Below are 19,584 nucleotides of genomic sequence, written 5' to 3'. Positions count from 1 at the left end.
ACTGGGCTAGGTTCCAATGTCTGGGTTCTTTCCAAATATACTACAGTCTCCCACTGGTCCAGAAGGAACACACTCATACACACTCCACAGATTCTAATCTTGAAAGAACACTGCTTCTATCCCTCCAAAAGGCTGACATGATTTTCTCATCTGCAAAGAACAATAAAGGTCAATATTCCCTCAAGTTATCAGTATATGTTTATTCCTTCTCTTCGTGTTTGGTTTTGGCCTCATTGGTTGTTCTATCAGTCAGATGGCTAGACCCCAGCTCTAGTCTATCTTCTTAGACAGGCATTTTCCTAAATTCCAATGAGGTGATTGATGTCATGCAAGAATTTTAGTGCTTCCTTCAGGAACACTATGGCTGGGCCCTTGCAAGATAAAGGGGTTTTATGTATGTGCGTGGATTGATTGAGCTACAATTTAAGATCATGTTTTCCTGAGTAACTGGGATTTTCGGTGCAATTTAGAACCACTCAATGCAGGGCATGATTAGCTATTGGAAGTTTAGCTCCATGGTATTAAAAAAAGAATAGATATCTACTGAGAAAGGCATAGCTGTAGAGACGGAAGTCTCAACTCTGATGAGCACTGAATTGACAGAAGCAGTGTCTTTGCAATTTTATATTTGTCTTCTTTGCCTCCTTTTAATATTCTGTGTGTAATCATTTGAACAATACATTTTAAACAAAAAGACAATCTCTAGTTTTAATTTTAAAAAATTTTATCTTCCATGTCTTTCTCATTTCCCAATCTTGTCATTATACGCATTTTATTCATTCATTTATTTAGTTTGTCTTAAACACCCAATGAATTCTAATTCTGATTTGGCACTGTAATTTGTATTGGAGTGTGTGTGTGTGTGTGTGTACCTGCATGTGTATGTATTGAGAAGCAAGGACAGGAGGAGGGGGACAGCAGTGCACAGAAGCAGGATCGAGTTTAGATAAATGATACTGGTAAAACTTTGTTTTTTCAAAGATGTATTTTTTTTTATCGGTCTCTTCTAAAGCCTCTCAAATTGGCCTAGTCACCACTCTCAACTTCTCTTATTCCAGGTATTTTCAATCCTTTGCTTCTATGAATCTTATCTTTTCAACCTCACCTTATAAAAGGTTTTGTGACTTTTAGCTAATCAAATTATGCTATGAAGGAGCATTCATGATACCAAAGGTTTAATAGCCTTAGCATATTTGAATTTAAAAAAACTTGTTGCTGTTGAGGAAACCCTGGTGGCATAATGGTTAACTGCTATGGCTCTTAACCAAGAGGTCGGCAGTTCGAATCTGCCAGGCGCTCCTTGGAAACTGTACGGGGCAGTTCTACTCTGTCCTATAGGGTTGCTATGAGTTGGAATTGACTCAGCGACAGTGGGTTTGGTTTTTTTTTTTTTTTTTGGTTGCTTTTGAGTCAATTTCGACTCACAACAACCTTATAGGATAGAGTGGAACTGGCCCATAGAGTTTCCAAGGAGTGGCTGTGGATTTGAACTGCTGAACTTTTGGTTAATAGCCGAGTTCTTTACCACCGTGCCACCAGAGCTCCACATTTGAGTTTAGGCACTGTCAAATTAATGCTTTTGAGAGACATGGTCCTTGGCTCTATGACCAAAGCTCATCCCTATAGCAAGCCCCTTTCTCCTGAACCCTGCTTGCTTGATCTTACTTCCTGACTCTGACCAAGCCACAACTCTGTCAATGATAAATACCTTGACCCTGTGACTCTAGTCCAGCATGTGCTAATAACTCCATTTTATCCTTTAATTTTCATGACGACACTTCTGGCAGCCAAGATTAAGTACCTGGAGTTAATTCAGTAGGTGGCAGTCATACCTAATAAGTTTTGTGAAGGAAACATGTTGAAAGTAGAGTTTCAGAAAGGAATAGAGCCTGGTGGTAAGTTGAGAAGACTGTTGCAAAAATCATAATAGAATATTAAAGAGTCACAACTAGTATCAAGTAGTGAGAAACAGAAAGAAAAAAAAAGTGAAAATCTAAGAGATATCTCTACAGAAAACTTTAAAAAAATTGGACTTGTATTATTCAATCTTTCATTCAACATTTATTGAACAAGTAAGCTGTCCCAGGTACTAAGTGCTAAGGGGAAAAAAAAAATCCCTGCTTAGTTCAACCCAAGTGCTCCCTGAGTCCCTCACATAGTATTTGTCAAATTACATTTTTATTGATAAATATGATTTAAAGATAGAAAAGCAAAAGCAAAACAAAACACAGTCAACTATGAACCCAAATTCCTAAAATAGAAAGTCCAAAAAAATCCTGTGGCAGCATGGAAAATTTAGATAGTCTAGGAGTAAAGTGGTTCAGGAAAATATGTGTTGGAGTGATTTAGTCTGAAATAATTGTGATGCATTCATGTACAGATGTTCTTAAAAATCCAAGATAGCAGAGGTAAATTCACAGAAGATACTCAGTCTGATGAGAGGCTAGGCCTTGCCCTAATGAGGATCTGTCCTTGTTTTAGAGGCTGGAGCCAGGTATCGAAATGGGCAATCAGCAGAGTCATGCTGAACTTGGTTCAAAGCCGAGACTGGGCACTAACTAGGAGTCCCTGGGTGATACAATTGGTTAAACACTCAACTGTTAACTAAAAGGTAGGAGATTCAACCCCACCTAGAGGTGCCTTGGAAGAAAAGCATAGCAATCTACTCCCCAAAAATAAAAGCCTGGAAAACCCTATGGAGCATAGTTCTGTGCTGACGAACTCTGAGTTCAGGTCAACTTGGCAGCATTTGGTTAGCATGTCAAAGTGGACAAATGAACTTGTCGCTCTGACCTGGTGTACAATGAGGATAATGGTCTCCCCTTGCAGCTGCTACAGTGACGGCTGACAGGACACACAGGGAGCACTGCCAGGAGTCTTTCACTGAATAACCACTCCCAGTAATACTTGGCTGTTACACTTACCGGGTTCAAATGTGGTGTGGTCATAGCAACTCATTTACAAGTGAAATGTGTTACCTCCAAATTGGTCTGTCCTAAAATTATCACTAGAACCACTTTAACAGCCCAGAAAGAATCTCAGAGCTCTCTTGCTAATCCCTAGATAGGACTAGCCCCTCGCTCCTAGACACTCCCCAAACCCCTGTGCCCCAGCTACTCCACCACCAGGCACTCTTGCAGCAGCACAGGGAGCGTGCTGTGTCTATCTACACCGTGTTTGAGGAGCATGCTGTGGGATTTGTTCTATCTCCAAATCCTGATAGAAGCTCTGACACCTAAAATGTGCCCTATTAAAGTTCGTTGAGGAATATAAAATACAGAAAGGTGAAATTAGAGAATATTCACAATGAAAGCAGAATAAAACTCAGGACTCCTGGATCTCAGAACAAATCTTTTCTGTATGTAATTGTTCATAAACATAGAGAACTATTTATCTCTTTTTTTTATATATATCTCTGTCTGTATCTCTCTATCTCTCTCTATGTATCTGTCCATCTACCTGTGTATCTGTGGACCTATCTATCTTGATATCACAGTCTATGTCTTTGTCTTAATTCTGTTTTCCCACAGCAAAAAGCATAACCATGGGAATCTAACAGGTGATTAAAAACCAAATATTGCATTAAATGGGAGACGGATGTCAGGATAGAGACAGTTTAACCTTTTCATGACTCATTTTAGAGAGCTGTTTCTTGACCTCTTCACTATGAAGTAATTCATCTTCTATGGTTTCATGCTTAAAAAGGGGACAGGGTCAGATTCACAAATAATATTATAGTATTTATTTTTGTTGTTTGCTAATTAAAATTATAGGTAACCAGACAACAAACAAATGAAGCTAAAAGCATGAGTTATCACTTCTAAGCACCATTGTAGGCACTATACAAAATGTATGTTTTATGTCTTTTAAACAGAGAATGCCATTAAGTATGCAATGCTAAGAGGAATTTTATCTCACCTATAAATACAAGTGAATCTTTTCAGCTCCAAATCACCATATACAGCCAATTTACTGTGGTTATCAAGATGATACACACAATTTAACTTCAGTGCCATCTATAACTCTATTGGTATTTTAACAATAATGAATAAAAATATATGTTGGCAACAAAAATATTACTTAGAGCCTCCTTAAAGAGTCAATGATAATTCGTAAGAAGCTAGATAAATATCCTTTTTATACAAATTTCTCTTTTGTTCTTTACCTTTGAATTAATATGAAAGAAGACCACTAGTGTTTAACTATATATAGGTGTTGAAGGGTACACTATCACCACTTCTTCAGAATAAAAATATCAAATAAAATGCTTGACTTTAGATCTACGCAAATATTAATAAAGAAACAAATAATTTATTTTATTATCCTTGTCTCTTTTTTTTTTTCTGTCTTACTTCCTTTCCTGTGGTTTTCTTTTTTGTTGTTGTTTTTTAGGGGGTGGGCTAGTACATAGGAAAGGGTCTTTTTAAATTTAATACACATATTGTTTTGTAACATTGGTTACCAATCCCATGACATGTAAACACTTTCCCATTCTCAAATCTGTGTTCCCTATTACCAGCTTTTCTGTCCCCTCCTGCCTTCTTGTCCCTGCCCCTGGGCTGGTGAGTCTATTTAGTCTCATTTTGTTTTATGGACATGAAGGGTGACCCGCAGGATTGACTTCACTACTGAGTTAAAAGGGTATGGGGCCGTACTCTCGGGGTTTCTCAAGTCTCTGTCAGACAAGCAAGTCTGGTCTTTTTTTGTGAGTTAGAATTTTGTTTTACATTTTTCTCCAGCTCTGGCCAAGACCCTGTATTGTGATCCCTGTCAGAGCAGTCAGTTGTGGTAGCCAGTCACCATCTAGTTGTGCTGGACTCAGTCTGGTGGAGGCTGTGGTAGTTGTGGTACATTAGTCCTTTGGACTAATATCTCCCTTGTGTCTTTGGTTTTCTTCATTCCCATTTGCTCCAAACAGGGTGGGGCCAGTGTAGTACCTAGGGTGTCTGCTCATGAGCTTTTAAGACTGCAGACACTACTCAGCAAAGTAGAATGTAGAACATTTTCTTTATAAACTAAGTTATACAAATTGAGCTTAATGTCCCCCGAGACCATGGTCCCCAGCCCTCAGCCTAGTAATTTGATCCCTCAGGGGGTTTGTCTGTGTCTATAAAGCTTCCACAGCTTGCCTTGGTCAAGTTGTGCTAACTTCCCCAGTACTGTGTACTGTCTCACCTTTCACCAAAGTTACCACTTGTCTATTACCTATTTAGTGTTTTTGCCTCCCCACTCTGTCCCTCCCTCATAACCATCAAAGCTTGTTTCTTTCTGTGTGTAAATCTTTTCATGAGTTTTTATAATAGTGGTCTCATCCAGTATTTGTCCTTTAGTGATTGACTTATGTCACTCAGCATAATGCCCTCAGATTCATCCATGTTGTGAGAAGCTTCACAGATTCACCATTGTTCTTTATCATTGCATAGTGTTCCATTGTGTGCATTTACTGTGGTTTATCTATTCATTCATCTGTTGATGGGCATCTAGGTTGCTTCCATCTTTTTGCTATTGTGAACAGTGCTGCAATGAACATGAGTGTGCATATGTCTACCTGTGTGATGGCTCTTATTTCTCTTTGATATATTCCTAGGAGTGGGATTGCTGAATCATGTGGTGTTTCTATTTCCAGCTTTTTAAGGAAATACCATATCATTTTCCAAAATGATTTTGCCATTTTAAATTCCCATGAGCAGGGCATAAGATTTCTAATCTCCCCACAGCATCTCCAACATTTGTTATTTTCTGTTTTTGTGATTCACGCCAGTAATAATAGGGTGTGATGGTATCTCCTTGTAGTTTTAATTTGCATTTCTCTGATGGCTAGTAATTGTGAGAATTTCCTCATGTGTCTATTAGTAGCCTGAATGTCTTCATTGGTGAAGTGTCTGTTCATACCCTTTGCCCATTTTTTTTAAATTGGATTATTTGTCTTTTTGTTGTAGAGGTGTTGGATGTTCCTACAGATTTTAGAGATTAAACCTTTGCTGTAGCCAAAAATTTTTTCCCAGTCTGTAGGTTCTCTTTTTACTCTTTTGGTGAAGGCTTTTGATGAGCATAAGTGTTTAATTTTTAGAACATCTCAGCTAGCATATCTTCTGACGTTTGTGTGTTGTTAGTTATGGTTTATGTCCTATTTATGCCATGTATTAGGGCCTCTATTATTGACCCTCCCCCATGTGTCTATCAGTTTGTCATACTGTGGGGGCTTTTGTGTTGCTGTGATGCTGAAAGCTATGCCACCTGTATTCAAATACCAGCAGGGTCACCCATGGTGGACAGGTTTCAGCCAAGCTTCCAGACTAAGAGAGGCTAGGAAGAAGAACCTGGCAGTTTACTTCTGAAAAGAATTAGCCTGTGAAAACCTTATGAATAGCAGTGAAATATTGCCTGTATGGTGCAGGAGAGAAAGAAAACACCAAAACCGTTGTCAGAAGAGACTCTGAAGCTTAATCTTGAACATCGAGTACCTAAAGCAAAAGGGAAAAAAAAATGATGAAGTAAAAGAGCTGAACAGAAGATTTCAAAGGGTTGCTTGAAAAGACAAAGTAAAGTATTATGATGACATATACAAAGACCTGGAGGTAGAAAACCAAGAGGGAAGAACACACTCAGCATTTCTCAAGCTGTAAGAACTGAAGAAAAAATTCAAGCCTCAAGTTGCAATACTGAAAGATGCTACAGGGAAAATATTAAATGACACAGGAAGCATCAAAAGAAGATGGAAGGAATACACAGAGTCACCATACCAAAAGAACCAGTCAATGTTCAAGCAATTCAGGAGATAGCATATGATCAGGAACCAATGGTACTAAAGGAAGAAGTCCAAGTTGCACTGAAGGCATTGGAAAAAAATGAGGCTCTGGGAATTGAAAGAATACCAACTGAGATGTTTTGACAATTGGATGCAGCACAAGAAATTTGAAAGACAGCTACCTGGCCAACTGACTGAAAGAGCTCCATATTTATACCTATTCCCAAGAAAGGTGATCCAATAAAATGTGAAAATTATTGAACAATATCATTAATATAACATGCAAGCAAATTTTTGCTGAAGATCATTCAAAAGTGGCTGCAGCAGTATATTGACAGGGAACTGCCAGATATTCAGGCTGGATTTAGAAGATGAGGTAGAACCAGGGATATCATTGGTGATGTCAGATGGATCCTGGCTAAAAGCAGAGAATACCAGAAAGATGTTTACCTGTGGTTTATTGATTATGCTAAGGCACTCGACTGTGCTGACCATAACAAACTACAGATTAAATTGCGGAAAATGGGAATTCCAGAGCACTTAATTGTGTTCATGAGTAATCTGTACGTGGATCAAGAGGCAGCAGTTCAAGCAGAACAAGGGGATACTGCATGGTTTAAAGTCAGGAAAGGTGTGCATCAAGGTTGTATACTTTCACTATACGTATTCAATCTGTATGCTGAACAAATAATCTGAGAACCTGGACCCTATGAAGAAGAATGGGGCACCAGAGTTAGAGGAAATCTCATTAACAATGTGTGATATGCAGATGACACAACCTTGCTTGCTAAAAGTGAAGAGGACTTGAAGCAGTTACTGATGAAGATCAAAGACCATAGCTTTCAGTATGGATTACGCCTCATCATAAAGAAAACAAAAATCCTCTCAACTGGACCAATGAGCAACATCATGATGAACAGAGAAGAGACTAAGTTTGTCAAGGATTTCATTTTGCTTGGATCCACAATCAGTACCCGCAGAAGCAGCAGTCAAGGGATCAAAAGACACATTGCATTGGGCAATTAGGCTGCAAAAGACTTCCTTAAAGTGTTGAAAAGCAAAGATGTCACCTTGAGGACTAAGATGCACCTGACCCAAGCCATGGTATTTTCAATAACATCATATTCATGTGAAACCTGGACAATGAATAAGAAAGACTGAAGAAGAATTGACACCTTTGAATTGTGGTATTGGTGAATAATATTGAATATACCATGGACTAACAAATCTGTCTTGGAAGTACAACCAGAATGCTCCTTAGAAGCAAGGATGGTGAGACTATGTCTCACGTACTTTGGACATGGTATCAGGAGGGATCAGTCACTGGAGAAGGACATCATGCTTAGTAAAGTAGAGGGTCACTGAAAAGAGGAAGATGCTCAATGAGGTGGATTGACACAGCAGCTGCAACAATGGACACAACCATAGCAGCAATTGTGAGGACGGTGCAGGACAGGGCAGTGTTTCATTCCGTTGTGCATGGGGTTGCTATGAGTAAGAATCAACTCGATGACACCTAACAACAGCAGTGTTGACCCTATTTTCTTCTTCTTTGATCTTTATGGTTTTTAATTTTATATTTAGGTCTTTGATCCATTTTGAATTAGTTTTTGTGTATGGTGTGAGGTATGGGTGGTCCTGTTTTATTTTTTTATAGATGGACGTCCAGTTTTGCCAGCACCATTTATTAAAGATTGTCTTTTCCCTGTTTAATGGACTTTGGGACTTTGTCGAAGATCAGGTGACCATAGGTGGATGGATTTAAATCTAGGTTCTTGATTCTGTTCCATTGGTCAACATGTCTGTCGTTGTACCAGTACCAGGCAGTTTTGCTTATCACAGCTGTATAATACATTCTGAGGTCAGGTAGTGTGAGTCCTCCAGCTTTATTCTTCTTCAATAGTGATTAGTTTTTCCATCTCATTAAAGAATGCTATTGGTTTTTGCATCAAGATTGCATTGTATTTGTAAATTGCTTTGGGTAGAATTGACATTTCCACAATGTTGAGTCTACTTATCCATGAGCATGGTATGTTTTTAGGAAAGAGTCTTGAATGGAGGCATAAGGAAGACAAGAAAAACAAAAAAGAAATTCAAATGCTTCCAATAGTTATAGACTATTTTCCTGTTGTCAAAGAAATGAAACTATACCCTCCTTATTGCAGAAAAAAAGTCATCTGTTGAAACAAATGTTAAAAATTATATAACTAATGGTATCAGACTTACACAGAGGTGGCAGATAAATCTGGCCTGTTGGTCCCAAGTTCTGAGGGAGGGACATGAGTTTTGGTTACAGCTCTTTCATTAATTAACTGTATAATTTTGGACAGTCATATCATCTTCCAAGTATCAATATTGGTATTTATAAAATACTCTCTTAGTCTATGAATGTAAAGTGAGTCCCTGGGTGTTGCAAATCGCTAACATACTTCGCTGCTAACCAAAAGTTGGAGGTTCAAGTCCACCCAGGGATGCCTCAGAAGAAAGGCCTGGCAATCCACTTCTGAAAAATCAGCCATTGAAAACTGTATGGACTACAGTTCTACTTTGATATACATGGGGTCACCATGAATGATAATCAACTTGATGACAACTGGTTTATAAATGCAAGTTTAAGGGTCATTTGCAAGTAGGAATAAAGTTATGAATACTCTACCAGATGGAAAAATCTTAGGTGCTTTCAGTCACACCCTCCGACATAGATTTTTATCTCTATGGAGGGGAGTAGAGGTAGACTTTGCTTTATAAAAGATTACAGTACAGGTATTCTTATACAAAAACAGAAAATAGTAACTTCACATGGATAAGTGTTTTTATTTCTAACATTGCCTTTTTATTTCTTCTGATTTTTGCAATAAATCTTTTTGAGAAAAGGACCATGAAAAGGCTTTTTTTAAAAAAATTTTACTTATTTTCGGTGGCAATGTATATAACCAAATATGCATGTATTCACAACTTCTATATGAATGGTTCAATAGCACTGGCTACATACTTTGTGTCACCATTCTATCTCTACCCATACTGCTTCATCGTCATTAATTTAGGCTCTCTGTCCTTAAATCTCTTATCTATGCTTTTGATTAACTATTATCAGTTAACACTCATATAGATCATTGTTTATAAGAGTGCTATGCTCAAGACATTATTAATTGGGCTAAACTGTTGTTTAAGGATGGCTTAATGGGAGAGTTTTGGTTTTAGGTTTAAAGAGTATCTCTACGCAGTAGACTCAGGGGCTACCCCACTCTCAATGGATCTGGTAAGTATGGTTTCCATATAAATTCAAAGTTCTTTTTCACACTTTTCATCCTTTTGATCAGTGAAGAGACTTTCATAAGGGTCCATTTTGAAGATATTCTACTATGCCAAGATATCCATGAAGTTTAATTCATTTCTGGAAAATGACTCTGGTGGAAATCGTTATCGACTATTTCAGGTTATGTGTCCCCGTGAAAGAGAAACCCGGCTTTTAGTTCTCAGCTGCTTTTTCATAACCTTCAAACACTGCTCCTCCCCTCACCCTGGCTTCCTCTCCCTTTCCTCATTCCCCAGGTAAGCACAGATCCACATTGACACATATTTTTGGAAAACTGCTGGTGGATTTAGCTTTGTCCAAATGCACTGTCAGAGGCTGGGATTTGACAATGTAGGTTTGTTACATAAAGCCTGCATGAGCAGTGGAGCAGATGGCATGCCTCTTCTTTCCTTTCCAGCCATGTGTTTGGTGTGGTGTCGTTCTAGTTCCTGCAATTCGGCCAGCTCACAGAGGGCCAGTACTGCCTGTGGGATGTTGCCCTGACTCCTGCCTTGTATCTGTGTCGCCCTCCCTTTCTCTTCCACCTCATAGTTGCCTTCTTAGCTAGTTGATTGTAAGCCTTTAGTAGAAACGAGCTGTCTGTGATACCAATTCTTGGGCATGATTTATGACATAGAAAAAACAGCCCAGAGATAAGATTGTTTTAAAAGAGTTGCTCTTGATTAAAGCAAATACTGCCGACAACTTATAAATTGCTTCCTGTTCTTATTCTGTGCTTTCTACATTAAAAGATAACTTTTGACTCCATTCTCATTCCATCTTTACAACGATTCTACAGTTGGATATGGCAGGGATGACTCTTCTGTTTGCATCATGGAAATAATGTTTAGGGCATTTGAGTGTATTATCTATAATCAACAACAAGCCTAGAAGTAGGATCTCCTAAATCTAGCCCTTCTGATACTTTACCCTACCTGAGGCTGTCCTAAATCATGAAAAAAAAAAAAAAAAAAAAATCCCTCATTATTGTTTTCATTTACACTAGGGCATTTCTTCTCTGCTTTAAGAATAGGACTATTTTAAAATAACACACATCTTTGGATTTAGGATGGTTATATGAAAAACCCTTAATTCCCAGTGGCTAGGGAATAATTTCGGAAACCCTGGCAGTGTAATGGTTAAGAACTAAGGCTGCTAACAAAAAGGTCGGCAGTTCAAATCCACCAGGTGCTCCTTGGAAACTCTATGGTGCAGTTCTACTCTGCCCTATAGGGTCACTATGAGTCAGAATCGATTCAACGGCAACAGGTTTTTTGTTTTTGTTTTTTGGTTTAGGGAATAATTTGATTAGACTCCTGGCCTATCGTCAATACAGTTGAGGCCATTAGATTTTTTCACGTGACATAGAGAAGACAAAGGGAGATATCTTTTTGTCTGGGAGTGGATGGGGTGGCCTTTCTTCCTCTCTGGTTTGAATTTCTCATTCTTATCACTTTGGGGATATAAGAGAAAAAGTTCAAATCTGTTTCCTAATAATTCTCTCTTAAGATGTTCACGGTCTGTGAGGAGAGGCGACCTGAGGAATCTTTTCTAGACCTTCTCATTAGCACAGCTTGTTTTTTAATGGTTTCATTCATTTCCAAAGTAGAAACTGTGTCTGACCCCACAAAGTGAGACACAGGGCAGGCACATTTCAGAAGAAGAAATGGATAGTGGGGACGTCACAGATGGGAGTCCCAAGGCAGGGGGCACTAGAAGCTCAGTTCATCCTGAAGCCAGTGCCTTGTGAAAGGCTGGGTGGGGTGGCTGTCTAGGGCCAGAAGAAACAGGAATGATCACTTGCCCCAAAGTCTGGACATCAAGGTACCAATTTTATTGGTTTGGGTATAACCTTGTAAAAATCCCCCAAATTTTCCTATCAGCTTGTTTATGTCTTTATATTTCTCAATAGTCTGTGAGTTCCTTGAAGATTTAGACCCTGTTTTAACTCAAATTTATCCCCAGTGACTCTTTAAGGTGGATCATGGAGTAGGACTTAATATTTTTTGGATTGAATTGAACTCACATGCTTACTGTCCTGCCATTTCTAATATTCCACGATCATTGTATAGATCCCTGGCTGTCTCAAATGGTTTGCTCTTGACTACTAGCCTAAAAGTTGGTGGTTTGAGCCCATGCAGAGGTACCACAGAAGGAAGGCCGGGCAAACTGGTTCTGTAAAGATTACAGCCAAGAAAACCCTATGGAGCAGTTCTAGTCTGTAACACATAGGGTCACCATGAGTTAGAATCGATTCTAAGGCAATGGGTTTGGTTTTATTTGTAATTATTTCACTGTAATAATTCACAGTGTTAACCAAGGACTACTATAATGAAAGGAGAACAATTAAATTTCAGAATTGTTTACTGAGCGATGTGTGGCTTGAATTGGCTTGAACCACCTACAGTGGTGCCGTGAATTCTGCTTCAGTGTGACATATGAAGTTGCAGAAATAACTCGCTAATCACACAAGAAAAGTCTTATGAAGGAGAGCTTAGGCGAAAAAGGGTTGGGGCACAATACTCGAAAACATTGCCAGCGACACATAAAAAGACTGTAAGAACCTAATAAAAATGGTAGCACAGTTTTACATATGTTAAGTGTGTACGAAATACAGAAACACTACAATAAATATGGTATTGCCACAAGCAAACTGTATATTTAGTTGAAAAGATTTGCAGTTTGCCTGTGGAAGTGGGAATCAGAAGAGTTGTGAGTTATTGTGAAGCACTAGAAGGAGAATTACTCGAAATTGGAGGAAAGTTGTAATAGTTTGGATGGGTATGGCTCGTAATATAGCAGTGAACTGAGATACTATTTTGAGGCTCAATGTGTGTATGTACATTGTGAGTGTGTGTGTGCGCGCTTCGCTTATGTGGCTCAATTCATTTGTGTTCAGTGTTCTGCGTTCACCTAATGTTTCCTGATTACCAAATTTAGCACAGGCAAACACAGAATTAACATTATGTTCAGAATTTTTCCTAATATATAAATAGAATAACACATGTGCATCTTCAAATAAGTGCTTTGAACGTGTCTGCACATCTCCTCTCTTCTGTGCCTCGTGCCAGGAGAAAAGTGGCCTCAACCTCCTTGAATCTGCTGAGCAACTGTAGCTGCTGCAGTGCTGGTGCTGTGGTTTGTATGTTTCCTACGGTCCCTCTTCAGTGAGCGGTCATAACTGCTGTGGTGTTGGTGCTGTGATGTGTATGGTTCCTGTGGTCCCTCTGCAGTGAGCGGTCATAACTGCTGCGGTGTTGGTGCTGTGATGTGTATGGTTCCTGTGGTCCCTCTGCAGTGAGCGGTCATAACTGCTGCGGTGTTGGTGCTGTGATGTGTATGGTTCCTGTGGTCCCTCTGCAGTGAGCGGTCATAACTGCTGCGGTGTTGGTGCTGTGATGTGTATGGTTCCTACGGTCCCTCTGCAGTGAGCGGTCATAACTGCTGCGGTGTTGGTGCTGTGATGTGTACGGTTCCTACGGTCCCTCTGCAGTGAGCGGCTGTAACTGCTGCGGTGTTGGTGCTGTGATGTGTACGGTTCCTGTGGTCCCTCTTCAGTGAGCGGTCATTACTGCTGCGGTGTTGGTGCTGTGATGTGTACGGTTCCTGTGGTCCCTCTTCAGTGAGCGGTCATTACTGCTGCGGTGTTGGTGCTGTGATGTGTATGGTTCCTACGGTCCCTCTTCAGTGAGCGGTCGTTACTGCTGCGGTGTTGGTGCTGTGATGTGTATGGTTCCTACGGTCCCTCTGCAGTGAGCGGTCATAACTGCTGTGGTGTTGGTGCTGTGATGTGTTTGGTTCCTACGGTCCCTCTGCAGTGAGCGGTCATTACTGCTGCGGTGTTGGTGCTGTGATGTGTATGGTTCCTACGGTCCCTCTGCAGTGAGCGGTCAGAACTGCTGCGGTGCTGGTGCTGTGATGTGTATGGTTCCTGTGATCCCTCTTCAGTGAGCGGTCATTACTGCTGCGGTGTTGGTGCTGTGATGTGTACGGTTCCTACGGTCCCTCTGCAGTGAGCGGTCAGAACTGCTGCGGTGCTGGTGCTGTGATGTGTACGGTTCCTGTGGTCCATCTTCAGTAAATGGTCATAACTGCTGCAGTGTTGTTGCTGTGACGTGTAAGGTTCCTATGGTCCCTCTTCAGTAAGGATCTGGTTCTGTTTTGTGCTTGTCAAATACTTCAAAATATTTTTCAAACATTCGTGTTCGGGAAAAATTGAAAATTCACTTTGCCAGTTGATTTTTTAACACATTTAACAAACTAGGAATTTAATCCTTATGTTTATAAGTCATTTTCCAGCAATTAGGTGAAATCCAGCTCGCTAAGAATTTGCTGTATAAACAAGCAGCTTTATAACACTGTCTTTTTTTTTGTGTGTGTGTGTCAAACCAATTCTTTCTGAAAGCCATAAAGTTAACCTTCAAACTGAAGGGTACATTTCAAATTGATTTTGAATGAGGTGTGTCTAGATTTCGTAAAGTCATTTTGCAATGGCCAGCAGGGTCAATTGTGTACAAAATGGAAAACTAGGAAAAGAGTGTTGTTTTAGTTATGTTGACTCATTGGTAGATTGATTGATCCTTTCCTTCCTTTCTCATTCATTCATCATCCCTTTCTTTCAATCAGTCTTTACTGAAGTCCTTTTACGTACCAAACTCTTTGCTAACGTTCCTTTTGGAAGGTGTAAACAAATTAAGGAATAAATAAATTGTTGTGCTATTGGTAGTATTTATAAAGTTCTGATAGATCTAATTTGTTAATATGTAATGTTTAGATGGCCACTACCAGCACTGGTGTTTCAGTGGTAGAATTCTCACCTTCCATGCAGAAACTCGGGGTTGATTATTGACCAATGTACCTCTTAGGCAGCCAATACCCATCTGTTAGAGGAGGTTTGTGTGTTACTACAATGCTGAACAGGTCTCAGCAGCGTTTCCATTCTAAAAATGGACTTGGAAGAAAGGCCTGGAAATCTACTTCCAAAAATCAGCCAATGAGAACCCTATGAATCACAACAGCCCAATATGCAAATAATCATGGGGATGGCACAAGACTGGGCAATATTTTGTTGAGTTGTCCATGGGGTCACCATGAGTCAGGACCAAGTCAACAGCAGCTAACAACAACAATACCTAAGCTAAAAGTGAAGATCAGGGACCTTTATATGAGATTGGGAAGTCAAGACATCTGTCTCACTTGGAGAGACATACCTATTGGAATGATCAGCATTCTTGCCTGTGGTCCAACCCTGTTCCACAAGTTGACAATATTGATGGAGACTTAGAAAGCATACCATATATTTTTACAAATAACACACCCATGTAACTAACCAAAACGAAACAAAACCATTGCCATTGAGTTTATTCCGACTCATAGTGACCTTAGAGGAAAGAGTCAAACTGCTCCATAAGGTCCCCAAGGAGCAGCTGGTGGATTTGAAGTACCGAACCTTTGGTTAGCAGCTGAGCTGTTAACCACGGAGCCACCAGGGCTCCATGTAACTAATGCAACCATACATATAACACGCATAGCTCCCCTAAGAAAATAATATGTGAGGGGGTTGTGCGGTTGGTAAAAAAAATATTGTGTGTGTTATTTGTGTAAAAATATGGTGCTTTTCACTTTTAAGGAAGTCACAAAAGGGAGCAGGACCTGTAGTGGTAGCTACTGTGGTGAGTGTCAGAGTCAAGATTCTATAAACTCTGGGACTATTTTCTATTACTTCAGGGGATAGAAATGAATTATTATAATTAGTAACTCATTTTCCAGGAATAGAAATGGATTATTATAATTAGTAACTTGTTTTCAAAGGCTTTCACACACCTGGGAGTGAGACATTCTAAATTATTTTATCTCTCAAGATATAATTATTGTAGAGGCCCTTAGGGACTAGAGAATGGGGAAGAGTTGAACAATGTTTTCTCCCTTCAATAGATCTTCCATTTGATAGAATAAGCTCAATACATAGTAAATTAAGGTTTTGCACAGGTGGTACCTTATAGGAATGGTTGGGTAACTGGTCTTTTGATGCTGCAAATCTGGATGAGAATTCTTGCTACGTGACTTTCTAATATTGTCACCTTGGGCAATCTACTTTACATCTCTGAACTTCAGTTCCTCAGTCTGTGAAAGGAAATTGTACCTGTCCTTCAGGGATGTCGTGAGCAGTAGATGAAATAACATATGTAAACCCATAATACATGACCTTGTTCAGAGCAGGTGGTTAATCAATGAATGTTGTTAATGTAATGAGTTCATTCTTCATGTTCTCTTGCTAATAGAATCTGTTCTTTCTCTCTCTCCTACCATTTTAGACAACTGTGATGATCCATTAGCATCCCTGCTCTCTCCGATGGCTTTTTCCAGTTCTTCAGACCTCTCTGGTACTCACAGCCCAGCTCAACTCAACCGAAGAGTTGGTAAGTAGGGTGACTAAAACCCTAAATATAACTGCTAAATAAACAAGTGGGAAGAAAGTGAAGGAAGCCAACAGTTTTATATACTGGGATCATGTCCAAAAACAGTATTTGGAAGAAGATGGTGGTGTGGGGTGTGGGGTTAAATTTTAATTAAACTGCACTTCCCAGAAGATAATGGATATTTACAATATGCTGACACTTGCTCCCCCAACCACCTTATACTTTTTGATTACCATAAGAGAAAGAACTTGTGAACAATTTGTTTTTTGCACTTACATTTCATGTGGATCTAATAAATAAATAGCTGTCAAAATCATATTATGCTTATATTAAGCATGAGTGAAGGCTACTTAGATTTTTTTCTTCAAAACTTTAATCCGCACCCCGCCAAAATTGCTAATTATATACATACACACACACACATATATATATACAACATAAATGGTGACTGTACACCTGGATCTCACCAGATGGAAAACACAGGAATCAAACCAACTACATCTGTGCAAAGAGATGATAGAAAAGCTCAATATCATCAGTCAGAACAAGGCCAGGGGCCGACTGTGGAACAAACCATCAAGTGCTTATATGCATGTTCAAGTTAAAGCTGAAGAAAATTTAAACAAGTCCACAAGAGCCAAAATATGATCTTGAGTATATCCCACTTGAATTTGGAGACATTCTCAGGAATTGATTTGATGCGTTGAACACTAATGACTGAAGACCTGACGAGTTGTGCGATAACATCAAGGACTTCACACATGAAGAAAGCAAAAGATCTTTAAAAAGACAGGAAAAAAAGAAAAGACCAAAATGAATCTCAGAAGAGACTTTGAAACTTGCTTTTGAATATAGACTAGCTAAAGTGAATGGAAGAAATGATGAAATAAAAGAACTGAACAGAATGTTTCAAAGGGCAGCTTGAGAAGACAAAGTAAAATATTTTAATTAAATTTGCAAAGACCTGGAGTTAGAAAACCAAAAGGGAAGAACACACTGAAAGAAATGAAGAAAAAATTCAAGCCTCGAGTTGCAATTTTGAAGAATTCTATGGGCAAAATGATGAACAATGCAGGAAGCAACAAAAGCAGATAGAAGGAATTCACAGTTACTGTACCAAAAAAAAATTTGTCGATATTCAGCTATTTCAGGACATAGCACATGATCAAGAACTGATGGTACTGAAGGAAGAATTCCAAGTGCACTGAAGACATTGACAAAAAACAAGGCTCCAGGAGTTGAAGGAATACCAACTGAGATGTTTCAACAAACGGATGCGGTGCTAGAGGTGCTCACTCGTCTATGACAAGAAATTTAAAAGAAGCTACCTAGCCAACTGACTGGAAGAGATCCATATATTGTGGCCATTCCAAAGAAAGATGATCCAACAGAATGCAGAAATTATTAAACAATATCATTAATATAACAAATAAAATTTTGCTGAACATCATTCAAAAGCAGTTGCAGCAGTACATCTAAGGAATTGCCAGAAATTTAAGCTGGATTTAGAAGAGGGGTTGAACCTAGGGATATATCATTGCTGATATTAGATGGTTCCCGGCTGAAAGCAGAGAATAACAGAAAGATGTTTACCTAGGTTTTATTGACTATGCAAAGGCATTTGACTATATGCATCATAACAAATTACGGATAACATTACAAAGAAGGGGAATTCCAGAACATTTGTGTTCGTGAGAAACCTGTACAGAGACCAGAAGGCAGTCATTTGAACAGAACAAGGGGATACTGCATTGTTTAAAATCAGGAAAAGTGTGTGTCAGGGTTGCATCCTTTCACCATACTTATTTAATCCGTATGCTGAGCAAATAATCTGAGAAGCTGGACTATAGGAAGAAGAATGTGGCGTCAGGATTGGAGTAAGACCACTCATTAACAACCTGTGATATGCAGATTAAACAACCTTGCTTGCTGAAAGAGAAGAGGACTTGAAGCACTTACTGATGACGATTAAAGACTACAGCCTTCAGTGTGGATTACACCTCAACAAAAAGAAAATAAAAATCCTCACAACTGGACCAATAAGCCACAACATGATAAATGGAGAAAAGATTGAAGTTGTCAAGGATTTAACTTTACTTGCATCCACAGTCAAAGCCCGTGGAAGCAGCAGCCAGGAAATCAAATGACGTATTGCACTGGGCAAACTTGCTCCACAGACACATCCAGACTCCCTGAGGAACCAAATTATTGTGCTGAGGGCTGTCGGGACCATGGTCTTGGGGAACATTTAGCTCAACTGATATAACATAGTTTATAAAGAAAATGTTCTACTGGAGAAATAGTTTAAACAGAGAAGAAAATATTCTTTTATGGTTACAAGAGGGGGGAGGGAGGGAGGAAGGGACAGGGGCTTTCACAAACTAGATAGTAAAAAAAAAAAAAAAAGTTTTATTTTAGGTGAAGGGAAAGACAACACACAGTACAGGAGAGATCAACACAACTGGACTTAACAAAAAGCAAAGAAGTTTCCTGAATAAACTGAACACTTCAAAGGCCAGCGTAGTAGGGGTGTGGGTTTGGGGACCATGGTTTCAGGGGACATCTAAGTCAATTGCCATAATAAAATCTATTAAAAAATCATTCTGCATCCCACTTTGGAGAGTGGCATCTGGGGTCTTAAACGCTAGCAAGCAGCCATCTAAGATGCATCAATTGGTCTCAACCCACCTGGAGCAAGGAAGAATGAAGAACACCAGAGACACAAGGTAATTATGAGCCTAAGAGACAGGAAGAACCACATAAACCAGAGACTACATCAGCCTGAGACCTGAAGAACTAGATGGTGCCCAGCCACAACCAATGACTGCACTGAAAGGGAACACAACAGAGAATCCCTGAGGGAGCAGGAGAGCAGTGGGATGCAGACTCCAAATTCTTGTAAAAGACCAGACTTAATAGTCAGACTGGGACTAGAAGGACCCCAGAGCCCATGGTCCCCAGACCTTCTGTTAGCCTAAGACAGGAACCATTCCCAAAGCGAACTCTTCAGACAGGGACTAGACTGGAATATGGGATGGAAAATGATACTGGTGAAGAATGAGCTTCTTGGATCAGGTAGACACATGAGACTGTGTTGGCATTTCTTGTCTGGGGGGGAGATA

At 39.5% G+C, this 19,584-nt stretch overlaps 1 protein-coding gene across 2 annotated transcripts in view; it reads left to right on the top strand.

Annotated features, from left to right (window-relative positions):
* Positions 1-19,584, top strand: part of CNTNAP5 (contactin associated protein family member 5) — a 1,181,085-nt gene that overhangs the window by 217,747 nt on the left and 943,754 nt on the right. For both annotated transcript variants that reach the window (XM_010596415.3, XM_064287363.1), the window contains exon 2: positions 16,358-16,462. In XM_010596415.3, coding sequence (XP_010594717.1) covers positions 16,358-16,462 — 105 coding nt within the window. The remainder of the gene's footprint in view (positions 1-16,357; positions 16,463-19,584) is intronic.

This window comes from Loxodonta africana, chromosome 6, assembly GCF_030014295.1.
Source record: "Loxodonta africana isolate mLoxAfr1 chromosome 6, mLoxAfr1.hap2, whole genome shotgun sequence".
Classification (NCBI taxonomy): Eukaryota; Metazoa; Chordata; class Mammalia; order Proboscidea; family Elephantidae; genus Loxodonta; species Loxodonta africana.
Note: the sequence above shows the minus strand (reverse complement) of the source record. Positions and strands in the feature narration are given on the sequence as shown.